Below are 22,220 nucleotides of genomic sequence, written 5' to 3' on the forward strand. Positions count from 1 at the left end.
ATGAAGGAGACACATGACAACAAGACATGCTTACTATTTTTTTTTCTGCCAGGGTTACCACTGGAGCTCAGTGCCAGCCCTACAAATCCACAGCTCCCAGCAGCCATTTTTTTCCCTTTTTCCTCTTCCTGATTTTTATAGAGTAATTGAGAGGGGAGGAGGAAGATAGATAGATGGAAAGATAGACCCCGGTAATCCTGCTTCACTGCTTGTAAAACACCCCCGCCCCGTGCGCACGCAGGTGGGGAGCAGGGGTTCATACCTGGGTCCTTGTGCTTGGTAATATGTGCACTTAACTGAATGCACCACTGCCCAGCCCCCACATGTGTTTACTTTCTTCATTCCTTGAACCATCTGGGAATAATGCATGATGCTGAGTGAAGGAAACATCTTGTACCAGGACTCCAAAACCTCTACACACACAACCCTTCCCTGCCTTTCCCCAGAGCCCTTCGCTTTGATTAACAAACCAACATTAGAGTCTATTACTCAAGACCTAGGACATTTCATTTCATGTGGTCTTAACTATTTCATCATCTTGAAAAGGAAACTAATAATAACAGCTACCTCACAGATGATTAGGATATCAGATTAGCTGCTAAAGGTCATGTTTCAGGCACCTAGGTTTCATTCTCTCTCTCCTCTCCCCTCTCTCTCTCTCTCTCTCTCTCTCTCTCTCTCATTTTATTGGGAGTAGGGTGCAGTTAATGGTTTATAGTGTGTCGGGCTGAGCTTCACTGACGGGAGACAGACGACCTGGGACTCATGGTTGAGCTGTATGCAGTATCTCTTTATTCATGCTGAACGCAGCACAATCTAAGCTGAGCTAAACTAAACTAACTAAAAACTAACTAAAGGAAAACTCACAATGCTGTCTTTATATATACTTGCCAAGTAGGGTGTAAAAAGGATGTGACATAGAGAGGGTGGAGAGAAAAGTGACTGGTGAAAATCAGGGTGTGGCAAGGAGAGGGGGCGGAGCAAAAAGACATCATGAACCAGTGGGGATTAAACCAATGCCATGCAGTGGTTATGTAAATAGAATACAGTGGTTATGTAAATAGAATGCAGTGTTAAGCTGGGGGGATTAAACCAAATGACACAGAAGGGATTTTTAAAAGCAGAATTAGAAGCATACCAACACTAGTGCAGTTGTTGGCACATGAGTACAATTCCTCATCTCACTATGATATCTGCAAAACATCCACCCCCAACTTGGGTCCTTTTCCACCATCATGGACTAGGAGCCCAAAGTACTGCCTAACCCCTCCCTGCCCTCCTTACCCAGAATCCTTTACTTCGGTTCAGTACTCCAAACCCAGTCCAGATTTTGCTTTGTGGTCTCCTTTTCTGCTCTTGTTTCTTAAATTCCACCTATGAGTGAGATCATCTGATATTCATCCTTCTCTTTTTGTCCTATGTCATTTAACATGTTTCCATCAAGTTCCATTCTCTATAGATACTTTGGGGATGAGCTGAGAAGCTTTCTTTCCTCTTTCTGCCTCCTGATTGAAACATTCTGAATCAGGGTGGAACCATCTCCAAGGGGATACAAATTAGTCCCCAGAAGACAAAAAGGTCTTTTTTTTTTTTTTGTATGGAAGGCAATGATACGTTCAGTACATAGCAGATAAAGACAGCAGCTGTGGTATGGAATTCCAAGGGGGATGAGTAGAGGAAAACTCTAAAAAGATTCAAGCAGAAGCACATTGGAGAAGAGAAGAAAAAAAAAGATAAAGAAATGTTAGTTCAGAGCAGAGCTCCTTTATAGAATGGGTGCAGAAAAACGTTCTGGAATTTGCATACATCAGAGGACTTTAGACCCCAGAAGTGTGGTTTCTGTTTTGTCTACAGTGAATACTGTTATTTTTATGACCTATCATCCGTTTCTAGGACCCAACTATGTCATCAAACTCCACCAAATATGAGAAAAGTAAAAAGGGGAATAAATGCACTGGGGTCTGAATTTCAGAGAGTGTACTTTGGGCATGGTTTATATAACATTAGCATTCCTTTTAATTTTTCTTGTTAGGGCCCTGTGTTAATTAAAATATGTCTCAACAAAAGGGGGTTCGGCTTGGCACATCCTGTTCTTCACACATTCAGAAATTATTGAAACAAGAACTTTCCCTCAATGGTGTGGTCTGCATCTGTGATTTTTCAAAGCCACCTTGGGCATGGTATTGAATCCAGTCACCTCGAGGGGAGACAAGCATTTGAAAATGGAACTGCTGCCTTTTCTTGCTCTTAATAACACAGTGCCTCTGTAATGCAGGGGGAAATTCAAAGGTTGGTTTTGGAATAAATAAACTCATGCATAGTTTGGCATTTAAATTAAGGAGACAACACCCCATGGTGCTGGAGCCGGATGATAATGGATGATTTTTACACTCAAGAATCTGGATCACAAAACTACACTGGAATTGCACACAGTGATTATACAAGCATCTGTATAAGAAAATACCAAAGAACAGCACAGTGTCATATAAAAACAATTTGCCAGGGGCCGGGTGGTGGCACACCTGGTTGAGTGCACATGTTACAATGCACAAGGACCTGGGTTCAAACCCCTGGTCCCCACCTGCAGGGGGAAAGCTTCACAAGTGGTGAAGAGGGCTGAAGATGTCTCTCTTTGTCTCTCCCTCTCTACCACCCCTCCCCTCTTGATTTCTACCTGTCTCTATCCAATAAATAAATAAAGATTTTAAAAAACTATTTGCCAATAAATCTGCTTGTGATGCACCACTAAAATTGGACACATCGAGCATGAAAGATGTGTTTGCCTATTACGTGGGCTAGCTTTGTCACAGATGACAGGCTTCCACTGGTACATGGTGATAAGAAACAGCTGTTGTTGGTGGCAGCCCCACTGTGAGAAATGGAATGATAATTCTGGGACACACTTTGAAGAGTTCCCATGTATGTCATCAACTTCTAAATATATGCAAGATGAGAATCATCTGGCAGCACCAGCAAAAATTACCTTTTCCCTCTCTCAGGAACAGGGATGCAGAACCCAATCTCCCAGAACTGGCGACATACTGTGCGTCATCCCTAAAGCAAGTAGTTCACATGCGAGAGAGATGTGTGTGTGTGTGTGTGTGTATGTGTGTGTGTGTGTGTGTGTGTGAGAGAGAGAGAGAGAGAGAGAGAGTAAAGGTGGTGGTTGTTTTCTATTTCTTATTTTATCAAAGAGACTTTTTAATATAAAATGTCAAGAGTTTTAAATGAGAACTGCAAAGAAGTCACTCCCCTAGGTGCATTCATAAACTGTGAGTCAAAGAATGAAAAACATACCTTCAGGGAAAGAAAGAAAGAGAAAGAAGGAGAAAAGAAGAAATAGAAAAGAAAAAGAGGAGGAAGAGGAGAGAGGAGGAGGAAGGAGAAGAATTATTCACCAAATCTCAAGCTTGGAACTGTTTTATAGTTATGAATAAAGACAAATGGCTTTTTATTTAGTAAATTTTGAAAGTATTTCTAGCGACAGTTTACATGGTTCACTATGAGAACTCAACAGCCCAGTTATTAAAACTTAAAATTCCATATTGCTTTGGAATTACTTTAAAAAAATCTTTCCCTCTATTTAACTCAAATGTATTATGGTCCCTTTGCTGGCATCTTATTAACATATTTGTTTCTTTCTAATGTTTAACAATGCAAGCTCCACTATAGGCACTCTGTGTAGGTCTGGCCATTCGTTCAGCCAAGTGCCAGTGCTCTTCCTTGTCTCTTGCCACATTCTCTGTTTGAAAGTTGTTCCTTTCAGAAAGAAATTGCCCTGGCCTGGCCAGGCAGCCAGTAGACCTGTCAGGACACTTTCATTTCTTTTCTTTTTCCTCTTTCTTTCTTTCTTTTTTCTTTCTTTCTTTCTTTCTTTCTTTTTTTTTTTTTTCCATCAGGGTTATTGCTAGGGCTCAGTGCCTACACTATGAATCCACTGCTCCCAGAGGCTTTTTTTCCCCCTTTTGTTGCCCTTGTTTTTATCATTGTTGTGGTTATTATTGTTGTTATTAATGTTCTTGTTGTTGGATAGAACAGAGAGAAATGGAGAGGGGAGGAGAAGACAGAGAGGGAGAGAGAAAGATAGATACCTGTGGACCTGCTTCACCACTTGTGAAACAACCCCCCTGGAGGTGGTGAGCCAGGGGCTCAAACTGGGATCCTTATGCCGGTCCTCACGCTTTGTGCCATGTGCGCTTAACCTGCTACGCTACCACCCAACCCCCTAGGACACTTTCAAAGAGATGCCTAGGGATAACGTAGAAAACCCACATGCACTGTTTCACTAGCATAGGGCATACCCAGCATCTTTTGAATCAGAAAGAATTTATAGACCATTTGAATGATAAATAACTGGGAAGGAGGGCAGGGAGATGGTTCAGTGAGTAAAGCACACAGCTTACCATTCATAGGTCTCTGGGTGTGTTTTGTGGCACCACATGACAGCACCATGGACAGCACCAAGGAAACTCCATGATGGTAAAGCAGTGCTTTGATGTCTCTTCCTCTGTGTATATGTAGAGGGTAAGATAGATGATAGATAATAATATTGAGTTTAGAGGTGGATTTCAAGTCCTGGTACATGATGATGGAAAAAAAAGAAACCTCAATAGGGGGTGAGAGTGTTTTGCAGACACCTATCATGGCAAGATGAGAAATTGTACCCATGTGTCAACAACTGTACTGGAAACCATTAACATCCCAATAAAAAAGGGAAAGATTAAATTTAGGGGTCTTGTGTGAGAATCTGGGCTCATTCCTTGGGACCACATAGAAAAAGAGATAATAAAAGAAACTGTAGTCACCCAATTTATAGGATTCTGTAAGAAAAGAAGTTCCAATAGCCCAGGAGGTAGTGCAATAAATAGAGCACTGGACTCTCAGGCATGAGGTCCCAAGTAAGACCCATAGCATTGCATTGCATGTGCGAGAATAATGCTCTGGTTATTGTTCTCTCTCTCTCTCTCTCTCTCTCTCTCTCTCTCTCTCTCAAATGAACAAATCCTTAAAAGAAAAGAAGGACCTTTTATCACAGGTCAGGCATTCAGAGACTTTATAATGCAGTCAGTGAGGACGCAACCAGCTGCTCTCTAGATTTTTTTTCTTCCTACTGATGCTATGATTTGATGAACAGGATATGCCCAGCAGCCAGAGGCAATGGTTTCTGGGTCACCTTTCGCATGTATCCTGTGAAAGGGGGACTTGGTTTTTAGATCTCTAAAATGTCGGGTGGGTCATGGCGTGTGGCTGAAGTACTCAAATCGGGTCATATTTATTCTGTGAAATGAAACTGACAGGTTAGTCGGTGTAGGAGAAAGCCAGAGATGGAAAGAAAAAGGAAGTCCAGATGGGGGGGGGGGGGTAGAAAAAAGGGACAGTGGGAGATTGAAAGCAAGGGACTACTTCAAAATAGCATGTTATAAAATCTGTCTGCTAAAATGAAAATGGCATAATTAGCAGCTAACTACAAACCCGTGTCTGGCATCTCATACTGACATATTGCCAAGATACCAAGCAGCATGCCTGACTTAAGATGAGGTGATTCAATCCCTGTATTAATTCTGTGTAAAACAAAGAATCCGTGGTTTCATTATCCTCAAATTGTCTGGCAGTGGGCAAAGTTAACTTTTATTAGAAGCTGCTCTTTCATATTACTCAGTGTTGTCAAGGATATATTAGCCGTGATGTTTTCTTACACCTAAAGTTCACTGTGGAGTGAATTAACTGTGAGACTAATTTAGAAGAGGGAATAATGGTCAGCGTCAGCTACACAGAATGAACCTACAGGGAGAAATGGACATGCGTATAAAATTCCTAGATGTTAGTGAGAATGCTTCCTATATTTACACTGCTCGTGATAGTCTCTGCCTCTTAAAGTGCTTCGCTTATGGAAACTCCGATTAAGAACATTTTATTGCTAATGAAGTGGTTTTGGCAAGACCTAATATGAAAGTTTGTGTCTTAAAGAAAACAAAAAACTTCTTTAGGTTAAGCCACATAGGAAAGGTATCATCCGAGGTTCGACTTAGAGGATGAAAAAAACCTACAACTTAAGCATTTAAAACATTATTTAAAGTTGTTTGTCGGAACTGACATGCAATAAAGTCACTACAAAATGAATTCCCAGTATGTGGAACTTAATCTCACCTATACAATTCACCCCTCGTCACAAAAGGTTTACTATGCTCTGGTGTCTGGTGCCAGTCTCTCACTTTTGTTTATTGCTTCTAATAAAATCAAGCAGGTCAGCCGACATTTTCAGGGCACCAATTAAAAATATAATGAGTAAATGACACTGGATTCTGTTTAGATCAAAGGAAAAAAAACAAAACAAAACAGTGTACCAGAGTGGAGAGAGTAGTGCTTTCGTTTCAGTGATGTAGAATGTGACTATATCACTAACTTAGAATGTAAATAAATACATCACAGAGGGATGTTTGAGCTGCTAAACTAATAAAACCCAGTCAATCGAATAGTAAAAGATATTGAGAAAGCAGTACGGGGAAGGAAGTGTTATAAGGAAAATACCCCCAATGGAGAAAACCCACCAGCATCCTCATGCAGTTTCTTATCTCCTCTATAGGTTTAGCAATGGGATGCTTTTTCCCTCTTTGCATTCATCTTTGTGCCTGAATGAATTCAATTTAACTTAGATTAGGACAGAAACTTCCAAACAGCAGGTTAATCCTTCCTGTCTTCATGGGCAACTGAGCAAACAGACCAATATCAGTATAAAATTGTAATTCTGGAGATTAATGTTGTCTTTCCTGTTCGCAGTGAACTTGACTTCCTTGTCTTTTCTTTTTATTTCTCAGCTTCTGTCCAGGGTCCCTGGGAGAGAGCCATCTCGCCAAACAAAGTGCCCTACTATATCAAGTAAGTTGGAAGCATCCTGTTCCTAAGAAGCATTTAGTGGGACTGACCTGTACATTTACACATGAGTTTGTTTTTAGAGCACAAAGCAGCGTTAGCCTGACCTAACCTACCTAATTCTTTCCTTTCCAAGGAAGCTTGGATTGCCGACTCATGCTGAAATGGCCACTGACAATGTGCTGATGCAGTAGGGCAATATCTTTAGAGAAAATACACCCATATATGTGATGGGGGTTGTATGCATTCTTCAGAGTTGAGTAAACAGTCTCAGATCATGTCACTGATAGGGGGGATAAATATTTATAAGGATAATTTCATTCATTGAGGGATTTCCCACACATTTTCTTCCTCGGACAAAGATGGAAAAGTTCTGCAGCTATATGTGCACAGACTGTTTTAGGTGAATGAACACTTCATGTGCCCAAAAGGCAGTCGGCAGCAGTACCAGATTTGTGGAGCTGCCATGTGCATTCTTAGTACATAGCGCTCGGGATTTTCATGGAGCAGCAATAGAGTGATTCTGTTTTTCTGGGACCATTTTTGTCAGTGGAAGGAATGCAGGTGCTTCAAAGCACCTTCGACATTATTCTGCTGGAATTGCAGGTTATAACTCCTTGGGTTGACTTGGACCAGAGGGAGGAGAAAAAGGACACTGAGTGACTATGATAACAGTCTCTCATGGATTGAGCAATTGTATCCAGCTTACATTTAACTTTGAATCAGCTTTCCCACCAACAATTAAAATCAACCAGATTCTTAAAATGGTCTTTGAACTGGTTTCTGCCCTGAATATGACTAGAGATACTGAGTATTTGCATTTGAAGGGGCAGGGAAGACTGGCTATCTCTCATCCAGTCTGTTCTTTTTTAAATATTTTTTATTTATTTAAAAAAGGAGACATTAACAAAACCATAGGATAACAGGGGTACAACTCCACACAGTTCCCACCACTAGATCTCCGTATCCCATCCCCTCCCCTGATAGCTTTCCTATTTTTTATCCCTCTGGGAATATGGACCCAAGGTCATTGTGGGTTGCAGAAGGTGGAAGGTCTGGCTTCTGTAATTGCTTCCCCGCTGAACATGGGCGTTGACAGGTCGATCCATACCCCCAGCCTGCCTCTCTCTTTCCCTAGTAGGGTGGGGCTCTGGGGAAGCAGAGCTCCAGGACACATTGGTGAGGTCGTCTGTCCAGGGAAGTCTGGTCAGTATCATGCTGGCATCTGGAACCTGGTGGCTGAAAAGAGAGTTAGCATACAAAGCCAAACAAATTGTTGAACAATCATGGACAAAAAGGCTGGAATAGTGCAGATGAAGTGTTGGGGGGTACTCTCTGCAGACTCTTGTGTACTTCTGCTTTCAGGTATATATTTTGCCCTAGTTTATGAATACGTGTGAACATATGCTCTATCTCATGGGACCTATTCTTTCACTGCCCATTTCTTCTTCATAATTCAGTCTTAAAGATGTAACAGCAGTCCTAGATCCTCATTACTACAGTTCCCAGGGAATTTGCTTTCCTGCCTCAATTTTGATAGCGCAGAAGAATTGAAATGAGGAGCCACTCTTAGTTCTTCAAAGAGACACATCTTCTAGGGACGGTTTGCCTTAATAGATTTTTCCAGTCACAACTTCTCTTAACTTCCAGACTTCTTCAATATGCATGGATCCTATTTCTTTTTCTTAGGCTTTAATTATATGTCATTATTTTTGGTATATGTAATTAGCAACTTAGTCACTCCAGATCACTTATTTCCAATGCCTATTTTAAGTCATCTGTTGTGTTAAATACTGCAGTGATTGAGATGTACACTGTATTGTTTGACATTCTTGGCATATTTTATGGAACCACTTTATTCAGAATCTTCACAGTCATCTTCAGCATCAGTGTCTTCATTGCATTTGAATTTGCATCTCTAAAATGTTTGAGACCTGCTATTTTTTTCAACCTCTTTATAAACCTCTCACTTTATATAATCCCTTTGGAAGCATGGCCTCACCTACTATGGATTGTTTGGGGAATCACCTGATAATTCAAGATGTTTTTTAAGCTATTTTATTCTCCAAAGTAGTAGCTGTTTGAGTCTCTATAGTCCACCTTCTCCTCACCAGTCCCCAAAGGTTTATCTTCTCCCTCATATACACCTGCTACAAAAGATTCAAGTACCAGGGTTCAGGCGGTAGTGCAGCGGGATAAGCAAACATGGCTCAAAGCGCGAAGACCGGCATAAGGATCCCAGTTCGAGCCCCTGGCTCCCCACCTTTAGGGAGGTCACTTCACAAGCGGTGAAGCTGGTCTGAAGGTATCTTTCTCTCACCCTCTCTGTCTCCCCTCCTCTCTCGATTTCTCTCTGTCCTATCCAACAACAACAGTGACAACAATAATAAGAATGACAACAACAAGGGCAACAAAATGGGGGGGGGGGAGATTCAAGTACCTTACTATAGGGAAATGAGTGGAAGTTCAGTCCAAAAACTGAAAAGGAGACAAATTCTGGCAAGGCTATGATTCCCCCACTAATTTCTCTCATATTGCTCCAAGGTGGGATTTAAGACTAGCTACTCTGTAGTTGTACCCATATTTGCCCAGCCTGAAGATCTTGGTGACAGTATTAGTAACTTGAGTTCTAGTCCTGGCTCTGCCAGTAGTTGGTTGTATAACCTTGGTCACATCCCTGAACCTATACAAAGCTAGGTTTCTCTTTTACAAAACAAAGAGTTGGACTAGATGGTGTCTAAGGGCCTTTGTAAGAGTCAATGGATACCATTCTTTATATGATATTGTTCAAATTCAAAAGAGCAACCATTACTTTCGCCTTTGTTTCAAATTTACTTTTAAAATTCTTTTTATTAATTTTTATTAGTGATTTAATAATGATTAACAAGATTGTAAGATAATAGTTCCCATGACCAGAGTTCTGTATTCCATCCTCTCCACTGGAAACTTTCCTATTCTGGAAGCATGGACCAAAATTGTTTATGGGGTGCAGAAGGTGGGATGTCTGGCTTCTGTAATTGCTTCTCCACTGTATATGAATGTTACAGGTTGATCCATCCCCCCAGCCTGTTTCTGTCCTTCCCTAGTGGGGTAAGGCTCTGGAGAGGTGAGACTTCAGGACACACTGGTGAGGTTGTCTGCCCAGTGAAGTAAGGACGGAATCATAGTAGCATCTGTAAGTTGGTGGCTGAAAGGCAGTACGATATAAAGCAAGACAAATTGTTTAATAAACAGGAACCCAAAGGTAGAAATAGAGCAGGTGAAATTAGGGGTCTGTGTGAGGAAGCTACGAAGTCTATTTTAGGTATGTTCCAAGGGGACCATGACTTTAGTAATTTTTGCCTGAGCCTGACAGCTAACATGCAGGTGGACTAAGATTATTGTCTGGGGAAATGGTGTCAGAGTTGAGAATAGGGCTAGAAAGCCTGATTAAGGCAAAGAATAGCTCCAAAAACACAAAATAAAGTATATAAAAGCCATTAACTGTTTACCCCATTGATCTGACCTAGGGCCCATATCTATTCATATTTAGCATAGGAGCCTATGTGACCTTTGAGTCCCTGTCAGTCTACACTCACATTCCAGGTCACAGCTGGGAACATTCTAGGCTGTACTCATTTTAGGACCAGACTTCCTTGAGTGGCAGAGTAGGCTGACCCAGCCTCCCTTCAGAGAATGGGGCAGTCCCTGCCATTGTTTTTGTACAGTGAGGGCAAGGTCCAAGAGTGGCCCACAAGAGAGCTTATGATGATTTTCCTGATGGAGATGACCAGTGATGATGGAAAAAGAGAGATCTATTGCAGGTCTAGGCCCATCATGTCTATGTGGGAATCCAAGGATTCCCTGACTAGAGCACCAGATAATAGGGTGGGCTAGTTTTAACCAAAAAGGCCACCATTCAAATGAGCCAGTCTCTTGCCCTTTTCCAGCTTCTGTAGTCCTTTCTTTATCTGATGAGGTTACACTTTTTCCCAGTTGTTAAATCTTTGAGTGTCATTTAGTAACTATTAACATACTATGCATTGTTATTTAAAAAAATCATAAGTATTTTGTTTTCTCCCACTGTTTAATTAGCTTCAGATAGGTTGTCTCAACCCAACTTCAATATCTCCAGGTACCTTATATTTAAAGAGCTCCAATTTTGGTATATAAGTTAGGACTGCTATTCTTCCTTATTCATTAGTAAGAGACTTAGAATAATAGACTGTAAAAAAATTAGTAAAAAGGTAAGTACGGATAACTTAGAACCCTCTGAAAAAATTAGTTCCTTGGAATGAGGAATTAATTTCTCAATGACACCTTAGAAACTTTATTATTTTTTAAGATTTTATTTATTTATTCATGAAAAATGATAGGAGAGAGAAAGAACCAGACATCACTCTGGTACATGTGCTTCCAGGGATTGAACTCAGGACCTCATGCTTGATAATCCAATGCTTTATCCACTGCGCCACCTCTTGGACCACGATATCTTAGAAACGTTATAGAAAACAATTCTCTTTTCAATTATCAGATTATAAATTAAGGATTATATATTATTTCAAACATATTTCTAAAATACTAAGCTGAAATACAGAGAGCACATGTCCAGAAAATTTACATGGCCAATAAACAGACTATTAATGCCATCTGTGATTAATTGTATTGCACATAACTATTGCTTAACTATTCTATTGGGTTGGAAAAGTCTTGATATACTTTTGCATAGAAAAAAAATGTTATGACTTTTCTGACAACCTACTATTTACTGTAAATTATGATGACGTACCAAGTTCAGTGAACTTTGTGTGGTGGCAAATAGCATTCATAATTTTAGCTATATCTGATCTGAAAATAATAGTTTACAGTGACATCAGTTCAAATCCCCATTATCCATTTGCCTTATCTTGTTTGCCTTGCCTTCCAATTAAGAGGTTTTTTTTTTTTTTTCACCACACCACACATTTCTAGCTGTGAACCCAGCTATCTTCTCTGGATACTTATTACTTTTATTTTTTTAACCAGAGGACTGCTAAACTCTGGCTAGTGGTGCTGTTGGGGATTGAACCTGGAGCTTTTAGTACCTCAGGCATGAAAGTCTTTTTCACTGCTATCTCACTGTCTCTGGATATTTAAGGAGGGGAAATAAAAAAAAATGGGGTTGTAATGTTTCTTTTTTGATGCTCAGGTAACCTGGTCAGCCAATAATCTACATAACAATAGCACAGTTCCCAGTTGGTGGGTGAGTTGTGTACTCATCCTTGAGATTGTTAAATCTGGTACAACACTTTCTGCTCCGGAAGGCAAATCCCAGTGCTTATGTAATCTGCATGCCTACACCAGCTTTTCATGTGATGCTAAGAACCTTGATGCTGAGGCTTCAAATTGCATGTTTGTCTAGTTTATTAGTCCATCGCATACATCATTGTTATAGTTTTCATATTTCCTCTCCCTTGGGGCTCTCTTATTCCTGCCAGCATCTCTTTCAGGTTATTTGATTACAGCTTTCATTGCTACTGAAAAAATAATCACCAACAATGTTCAACCTGTTACAACTGCTTTTTCCACTATCTGCCATTTTGTAGTTTTTTTGGCCTACTGTCAAACTCATGAAAATTTCAATATAATAGCCTTTAACCAGCTGCTGCATTCTGTTAGGATTTCTTTCACCTTTTTATGTGGCATACTCTCCCATATGGGTAAACCAAACAGAGCCAAGAGCTGGAACTTTCTCGCCTTCTTAATAGTTAGAAAATTGTTCTGTGTTCTGGACTGTCAAAAGAATTTGAGTCCCAAACTTGCATGCAGTACGTTCCTACATGGATGACATAAGAAATATCTTGTTGTGGTCAGTTTCACAATGGGTAAAGCAGGTCTGCAGGTGTCTGACTTTCTCTTCCGGTCCTCTCTTAATTTCTCTCTATTCTATCTAATGAGAGAGAGAGAAAGGGGGAAAATTGCACCAGAGAGTGGTGCAGTTGCAGTGCCCTAGTGGCAAACGCTAGAAGAAGTGCCCTAGTGATAACCCTGGTGGTGAAAGGAAGGAAGGAAGGAAGGAAGGAAGGAAGGAAGGAAGGAAGGAAGGAAGGAAGGAAGGGAGGAAGAAAAAATAATACCCTGCTGGGTGAGACCAGCAAGGCAACTAGCCCAGAACTCTGTCCCAGATGCAGACACCAGTGGCTGTGTTTTCATTTTAATGACTCAGGATACATTATGATCATTTTTAAATAATGTTTTGTAAATCAGTTGGTGTTGAGTTTTTCCATTGATTTCTTCCACTTTCACTGTCTTCCACTTCAACTGTGTCTTAGAAGCAATAAGTTCTCTGCATTGACTGATTTCTGTGTAAATCCATAAAGGTATATTTCAGTTTCTTTTTAATCTACATATGTTAACCTCCAGAGGTGGCTCTGATTAAGTGCTATGGAATTCGCCAAGTACAATTGTATTTACCCTGCATTGACATTAATCTCACTTCCCCTCACTAACCCCTTTTCATTTTCATCTTCCCAGTCTGAGGAAGTCTAATCCTTTTTTTTTTTTCTTCAGCCTGTCCTTGAATGAAAGATAAGCACTCCCCTTGATCATCTTAGTTGCTTTTCCTAGATCTTATCCAGCTCTGTTATTTCTTCCTTGGGATGTCGTGACTTAGAATGGCCCAAATATTGGTTATTAAATTTGTTAGTATTGTCTCTAGTCGCCACTCACTCATGAAGAAAGTAAATGCTGTTTGCTGTCTCCCATTGGTACAGAAATGGAGAAACCAATTGAGGTCATAACCCATTCTACATATATTACTTCTAGCTATATTGGTTCTGAAGGCTGATTTGCTACTACTTTGCTGTAATACCAGCTGAAGTGTTTGACCTTATATTTCTGCCAGATGTCCCTTAGGAAGGGTTTGATTTTCAGACAAATTGGTCTTTTCCCTCCTTCTAAGACACTGCATTGCTAAGTATTGGGAGGCATGCACTAGTGAAAGTTGGTAGTAAACCTGCTGACTCAATCACCAATAATGCATGTCATCAGGTCCCCTACCTAAATAGCTCTGTGGCACTTCATAGAAGAATGGGAAATGGAATCAGGCGGGGCGGGGGGGGGGGGGGTCATGCTAACTGCCCAACTCTTTTTTACAATGCAATGATGCAGAAAACTCGTATCCTTGCTATTGGACTTAATTGCTATTTGGACTTCTTACTCTCCTGTTTTCTTGTGGCTGCCATTCCTACAGTGTTGCTAGTCCAGGTAATTGTCTCCTGGTGTGGAACTGTGGCCATCTGCTAGACTTAGATTTTGGTACTTGTATCTTTCTGGCCAACGTCCTTGTTGAAACTCAGGATTCTTGCCCTTGTTCCCTTCAAACCTTATTTCCTCTACTTCTACTTCTTTGGAAAATTTTCTGATTCTAGATTCTTTCCTTCCCTAAAGTTTCCTTGTTCTTGCTCCAGCTCACTGTTATTGGTGCCAGGAGTTGCCCTACTTCATGTGTTGGTTATGTTCTTTGTCCCTGTGCGTTATTGATGGCTATTTCATCACCTGTACTTATATAGAGAGGAAGCAGTACTTCGTGATGTTTCAGCTTTAACAGCAATCAACACACTAAATATCTGCAGTGACTGGTTGGTTGGAGGCACATATTCTGAGAGTGAGGACTCTTACTATAAAGAGCGTTTTATAAAATTAAATGTGAAAAACAACCCCTCGTCTCTTTCCTGATACCCCACACATCTAGAAATCATACTAGTCTCCTGCTATTCAGATTGAACATTGGTTGATATTGGTAAGGTTCTCTTAGAATATAAACCCCTTGTCTGGCATATGATGATGTATTGCTTCTGGTAAATGTCTTTACGGGTATATTTTCCTTCAAAATAAGCCTTTCAGCAGCTGACAAGACAATGTGAAATAGTGGAACTAGCAGGCAGCAGAAGTCTTGAAATTTAGTTCCAGCTTCCCTACTATGTATTTGAGCAATTGTGAATCACACATGTGCTCTGGGCCTTAGTTTCTCCATCTGTCATCTAAGAGGGCTGAATACTTGATGGCCAGGTTAGTGCAGATCTTGACATTCTCTGAGTTTATGAATGTTGTCTTGGAAATAGAAATTGGTGATGATAATTTTCCAGAGGAGTGAAAATGAATCTTCATATTGCCCTTGAGAATTCTTATTACAACATCAATCTTCCCAGGATAGAAAGGACAAATAATATTAAACCTTTTACTTAACTGTTTAGCACCATTGATAACAGGAAGTAGATACAACAGAGAACCAGCTGTCTAATATCAGCTGTCAATCTTGGAAGATACTGATGAATATCTCTGGGTAATTAAATTTGTGAAGTCGTTGCCCAAAGCCTGGTTCTCTACTTATTTACTTATTTATTGCCTCCAGGGTTATTCCTGGGGCTTGGTGTCTGACTACAAATCCTCTGCTCCTGGAAGCCATTTTTTCCCTTTTGTTGCCCTTGTTGTATCATTGTTGTGGTTATTATTATTGTTTTTGTTATTGTTGTCGGATAAGACAGAGAGAAATCGAGAGAGGAGGGGAAGACAGAGAGGGGGAAAGAAAGATAGACGCCTGCAGACCTGCTTCACTGCCTGTGAAGCGAACCCCCTGCAGGTGGGGAGTGGGGGCTCTAGCTTTGAGCCATGTGCACTTAACCCGCTGTGCTACCGCCCAACCCCTGGTTCTCTGACTTTTAAAAAAGCTATAGTACTCAAAGATAGCCCTGGAGGTCAATTTTCTCTGTGGTGCTCCTTCTTCCCAGTTTGATGGTTCTAAATGTCACAGTAGCTGAGTCTCATTAAGCTCTGGAACCACAAGGAAGGTCTAGTCAGGAATTCATAACTGATGAACTAATCATGAAACTCCACTTGAGATATTAACTGAAAGAGAGAGAATGACATGCTATAGTTTTGTTCTGTGTTCGCAGTTCCGACTCTGTGGAGTTTGTAGACTGTGTAGGTAAATGTTGTGGGACTCTTGTGTCTTCAAGGCTTTCACATAAGTCTCATGGCCTTCCTTTTCCATATCCTTGCTGAAATACCAGATTTTATGAGAAATAGTGCATCATAAAGAGCACATGCTCAGTAGATAAGTGGATGGGTGAATGAGCATACACCAATAATTCCATGAGCTTGATAGTGCCCCTAACCTTTTGGCTTCAAAAATCTTCTAGTGGGAGTCAGGCAGTAGCGCAGTGGGTTAAGCGCAGGTGGCGCAAAGCGCAAGGGCTGGCGGAAAGATCCTGGTTCGAGCCCTCGGCTCCCCACCTGCAGGGGAGTAGCTTCACAAGTGGAGAAGCAGGTCTGCAGGTGTCTATATTTCTCTCCCCCTTTCTATCTTCCCCTCCTCTCTCCATTTCTCTCTGTCCTATCCAACAACAACGTCATTAATAACTACAACAATAAAACAACAGAAGCAATAAAAGGGAATAAATAAATATATTTTTTAAAATCTTCTAGTATCTATATGTCAACTTAGCTGGACTGGATCACCCGTATCCTCTAGATATCACCTTTAATATTAGAAGGTGTGCTGAATCTGAGAGAGTTTCTCATGTTTCCCCACAGTTAGCACCTAGAAGACAAATCCTTGTAAGTGTATCCTGAACTCAGGATTCTCTTGTTGGCTAACAATATGGCTTGGTATGAGTTTGGCCATCAACAGTGAGGAAGCAAGTCAGTCCAGACAATGCCAGAAGTCACTCTGAGCTCTGACTTTCTTAGTTTCTGTAGAACTGGGGTTTTGGAGGCCAAGTGGTGGCACACTTGGCAGAAAGCACATGTTACAATGTACAAGAACCCAGGCAGGCTCAAAGCCCCAGCCTCCATCTGCTGGGGGGAAGTTTCACAAATGGTGAAGCAGCGCTGTACCTCTCTCTCGATCTCTCTCTCCCTTCCTCTCTCCTTCCCTCCTTCCCTCCCTCCCTCTCCCTCTCCCTTTCCCTCTCTTCCTCCTCCATCCCCCTCCCTCTCATTTTCCATCTTTATCCAATACTTAAAAAAAAAAAGAATTGGTGCTGACATTTTTCTGAAATGTCCCTCATGATGCCGCTTCTGGTTTTCCAATGTTGAGAACAGCTTTGACTTGATCAAGTTCTGAGTTTCATGAAGCAATTGCTTATAGGATCTGCTTTTGGGACCTGGGATCTAGTAGCCACTGAGTCTAAAGAAAATAACATTGGTGATATTACAGAAAATGTTTGTGACTTATTGTTTGTAATACTAAGACAGGGTCACATATATGTATGGGTTTAAAGAAAGTTGTATTACACATAGTCTTAGAGGGACCCCCCCCCCAACTTCATTTCTGACCCTTTAGGGACTATAAGAGCACACATTAAATATATTTAGGTCTTTTTTCCCTCAGAACAATAAGTGATTAACTACTCCATCATTTTCTTTCTTACACATGTGCTTTCATGTGTTATCACGTAGTAGAGAAAACTTGAGTTGTGGCATCAACTCTGCCTCTGAGACCCAACTTTTACCAACATCCTGGCTGTTACTTGAACGGTTTACATACCCGGACACCCATGCAACTTTCTGGCACATAAGAAATATCATTCAAAGAAGATTAATTAACTTCCTTTCTCTTGTCTAAACTGGAATTACTGCCCAGTCAACATCTACTAGATCTTGAGTGTTCAAATTTCAGGAAACACACAGAGATTTCCTGTGTTAGTTACATGCTTTGAGTATCTTCTAGGACACAAATATGTCCTTGGATTAGACTAGTCTATTCTTATTCTTGGAATCCCCACCTTGAGGGTATATGTTAAATTCCCAAGCATTTCAGCCTCTCCTAGGTTCTTCTAATTGCTTCTCATCCCAGCTCTCTGGGAAACAACATCCTGTTGGCTTCCCAAAGGTCAGCATAAGCCCAGGCAGCAGCACTTGAAAATAACTCAATAACTCTGAACTGCCTCTTCCCCTGGGATAATTTCTTCAGAGGATTAGTCCTTTGAACGCTGACCTGGTTACAGGGGGGGCGGGGGAATGTCCCCTTAACAGCAGGAAAGCTGCAAATTCCATTCAGGCTACCCCTCCCTCATTCCAAGGGTTAATGAGAAGCAAGAGAAGGGGTGGGGAGAAAGAACTAAATACTGCTTTCTGGAAAAATGTTAGGGCATGTGCATGCACGCGCGTGAATACACATACACCTATTTTTTCTTTTAAAGTAAACTGAATGTATTGATGTATTGGATAAATCATAGCTCTCATACTGCAAATTTTTAATGTCTTTGTACAAGGTAGAGGGGAAAAAAATGTCTGCTTTCAGCAGCTGGAAAGCTCCTAATAACAGATCGTATATGGGGCTTAGCTGGCCATCGGTGTTCAGGGGATGATCTTGTCTTCTGTGATCTCATTAACTCCCCAGCGAATGAAACACAGGAGCTTTCTGGCTCTCCCTGAAACTTTCAATTGCTTTTTCTGTTTTTCTTTCTCAGATTATCCACATCTATCTTGGTCCCCAAAGCCACTGCATGTCAGACTGTCAGTGCAAAGAGTCATTTTTCATCGGCTTCTTTGTTGGCTTAGAGAGAATGTCTTATGGTTTTGTTTTCTTCAAGTTTGGTCTTCTCCTGGTCTTGAGCTTCTTATATAGGTGTGTACCAGATCTAGCCCATGTGATCTCCTAGACTGGACGAATAGCAAACCTCACTGTGTGCCTAACTAAGTGCTAAGTGCCTGCATAGCTGCTGCTTCCCATTTATGAGGGTAAAGAAGAAAGTGCTGAGACTCAAGAGACCAAGTCATCTGACATGGCACCAACTCTCTGGCAACCAATGACTTTCTGCTACTTCCCCCGCCTCCCACTCAGTTTAAGATTCTCCAAATTTCCACTGTCACACTCCTCATGAACACTCCATGGGATCAGAGTTGCTTGGAACGCCTCGTCTGTGTGAGAGATGAAGCAGGGTGCTTGGAAAATGTGGATGGAGACAGATCATTGAAAGTTGTGATGGCAAAATTAATTTTTAATCTCTTTATTGGGGGGGGGTAATGGTTTACAGTTGACAGTAAAATACAATAGTTTGCACATACATAACATTTCCCAGTTTTTCACATAGCAATTCAACCCCACCAGGACCCAGACCCTCATTCCCACCCCAGAGTCTTTTACTTTGGTGCAATACACCAACTTCAGTTCAAGTTCTGAAAGCAAACTTATTAATGAAGCTATAATGAATTGATAACTAAAATAGTAGTGACAGTGATAATGACATATCCCCCAGCTGTCTCAGCTTCCTAGCACTGGTGGCTGAAAACTCATCCTTAGTAGAAGCGAACGTGACCCTTCCACCACTGTGGGGAGCCATCTTGGGCATCACTGGCACTACCCTATTAGTCCTTCCCTGCACTGCTGCTGCTTTTATTTTGGCTTACTTACCCAATGAATTCCTGCCACTATGCTTTTGCAGAGACCTAATTTTCTTGTTGCTGCTTTGGCACCAGAGGGGAGGAAAAAGCAAAATGAGACAAAAACTTGGTTGGCTGTAATGTACACTTCTCTGTGTCTCTGGAGGCCAAGGAAGCAGAGGAATTCTGAATCCCATCTTTGCACCTCCATCCATCTTTGCTAACACAAGTATGACCAAGATAAGTAACTTAATAGAAGCTCCAGAATGAGTCCACCCTGTACTCCCAGTTCTTAGCCTTTTTGAAGGGATATAGTCAACTTGGGTAAACTGGAATAGGAGCCTTTTCAACACAAGAGCATTTTTTTGAATTTGGAACCATCCCCTCCTTCTGGCAATAAATGATATTCCATCCTCCCTATAAACTCCAGTCCTATGGTTCTAGCCTTAGCAGGCAGTGCTTCCCCCCAAAATTGAGCATGGGTTACCCCACGTATTTCATATAGAAAATCTCATCTTGTTGTGAAGTATCTTTTACTATCACTCCTCCTCCTCTTTCACTTCTTCTTCCTCCTCCTAGACATGGTGGCAAGGTGCTGTTTCCTATACTTTGTCTTACAGTGACTCAAAATAGCCAAGCAAATTTGAGCAATTAGTATTCTTTTGAGAATGAACAATGATAAATTTCCTGAGGATTAAGAAAAATCTCTTTCGAAGTATACAGACACCTTGTAATTTTCCTCGCCCGTCGATATTGTCGAAATTTTTAAAAAATCAAATAATAGAGAAAATGACTCTGCATCGAGCTGAAGGGCCAAGCAAGCACCGCACAAAAGTAAGATATGAGCATCTTTATAGTGTACCTACAATTGAAAGTGAATAGATTGTAGCCATTCATGTGAATGTACAGATACACTTGTACACATGTATATGCACAAAGACATGCATGTGATGGGGGAGAGGAAAGAGGAATAGTATCTTTAGAGAAGGCCAGGAGTCTTTCCCTAGGGAGCATGAAGGGGAATCAGTGACCACAACCCAACAGACCATAACATCTACATGCTAGCAGCCTCCAAGAGCTCCCTGTTAATCTTGCTAATGGCAGTCAGCTAATGGAAAGAGACCTGGTTTATAGCAGAATGCACCTGGACTGACTGGGTTATGTATCATAAATAAACTCTGGATTTCTAAGTCAGGACTCAATGGACATTGGATCCCAAGCCCACAACTGGTTTTCTTTTATTGATCATTAACAGATTACAAAATTGATAGCCTTTGGGTCTGAACTGGTATCCTTTCAGCACTAATAATTTTCTGCATGGTTAAAAAAAAAACAATATGCTGATATGGAACCAAGGCCATGCAAAATGAGAAAGAACAGGAGCATTTGGGGGAAAGATAGCTGATTCCCTCAGCTTCCTCCAGGAAAAAAAAAAAACTGGTTCCTCTCTGCCTGCTACTTCCTGTTCTCCTTGGAGCCAGTATTCAAGGTCGGTACACAAGGTGAAACTGGGATTTGTGTGAGCACAATTTGAAACTGAACACTGGCACAGTGTTCATGTTTTTAAAATAATAAAATCACAAGAAGTCATTTGCAAAGAGAAGAAAGAAAAGCAGGACAAGTGACTCCATGTCTGACCCCTCACAGGTTGGCCCAGGTTACAGGTCACATGTCTCAGAACAGGCTAGAGTTAAGACCAATGAGCATTATGAGAGTCAGTCATTTCTAAATGAGAAATTATATAAATAGCACTTTTTTGCAATTTTAAAATATTTTATTTATTTATTTATTTATTTATTTATTTATTTTTTGCCTCCAGAGTTATCGCTAGGGCTCAGTGCCTGCACTATGAATCCACTGCTCCTAGTGGCCATTTTTTTTCCATTTTATTGAATAGGACAGAGAGAAATTGACAGAGAGGAGGGGAAGATAGAGAGGAGTGAAAGACAGACATCTGCAGATCTGCTTCACTGCTTGTGAAGTGACACCCCCCCCCCCCGCAGGTGGGGAGCCGGGGGCTTGAACCAGGATCGTTGTGTGGGTCCTTGTGCTTTGTACTATTTGTGCTTAACCCGGTGTGCCACCACCCGACCCCCTATTTTATTTTATTTTATTTTATTTTTTATTTTATTTTATTTTGATAAGAGAGACTAGAGTACTGCTCAGCTCTGGTTTATGGTGGACATGGGAGGAGGATTTAACCTGGGACACTGGAGCCTCAGGCATGAAAGTCTTTTGTATAACCACTATGCTGTCTCCCCTGTGACAGCACTATTTTTTTTCAAGTTACCTTAGAATAGATTCTAGAGATAACAGGTAACTCTATATTTGCCTCAAAGTCTTACATCATCTTTCCAGTGTGACTCTTAAAATATTTGCTACTGTTCATATCTTTTGTTTCCCCAGTTGGACTGCAACCCCCTTGGCAATGCCTGTGGCCTCTGCCTCTTTTTGCATTATACTTAGATTGTTGTTGCCTCACATGTAAGAAACTCAGAAAACACCAAATGATTTGTTTTGATTTGGAGTTAAGCACATTTAGGGAACTCTTAGGCATGCTTCCAACAGACATTCTTATAAAGGACCAGGTATTAACAGCTCACATGTTTTATCTGCATGACGCTGTTATGCTAGGTAATAACACTGACATTGCAGTCGGTCGAATTCTCATAGCAGCTTCAGCCACCAGCTCATTCATTTCCCTGTATCTCAGCTGGTTGGGAACAGAGATCAATGTTTGATGGAGGGTGTGCTGAACTGTGCTGTAAAGCAAAAATATTTGAAAGTTGCTCATTTAGAAAATACTTATTTATGCGCTAGCATCACGTGCATGTATGAACCAACAGTTCATATTGGGCCAAGTTTTTTTTTTAATTTGTTTTATTTCAGATAGAGAGGGAGAGAGAGACACCATAGCACTGTTCCACCATCCATGGAATTTTCCCTTGTGACTTGGTGTTTCCATGCAGTGCCATTGATTTGAACCTAGGACTTGATGCTTGGCA

General features: G+C 41.0%; 1 protein-coding gene across 8 annotated transcripts in view; it reads left to right on the forward strand.

Moving 5' to 3' along the window:
• Window positions 1-22,220, forward strand: part of DMD (dystrophin) — a 2,449,111-nt gene that overhangs the window by 2,219,434 nt on the left and 207,457 nt on the right. For all 8 annotated transcript variants that reach the window (XM_060182733.1, XM_060182732.1, XM_060182735.1 and 5 more), the window contains one exon: window positions 6,816-6,876. In XM_060182733.1, the coding sequence (XP_060038716.1) occupies window positions 6,816-6,876 (61 nt within the window). The remainder of the gene's footprint in view (window positions 1-6,815; window positions 6,877-22,220) is intronic.

This window comes from Erinaceus europaeus, chromosome X (genome assembly GCF_950295315.1).
Source record: "Erinaceus europaeus chromosome X, mEriEur2.1, whole genome shotgun sequence".
Classification (NCBI taxonomy): domain Eukaryota; kingdom Metazoa; phylum Chordata; class Mammalia; order Eulipotyphla; family Erinaceidae; genus Erinaceus; species Erinaceus europaeus.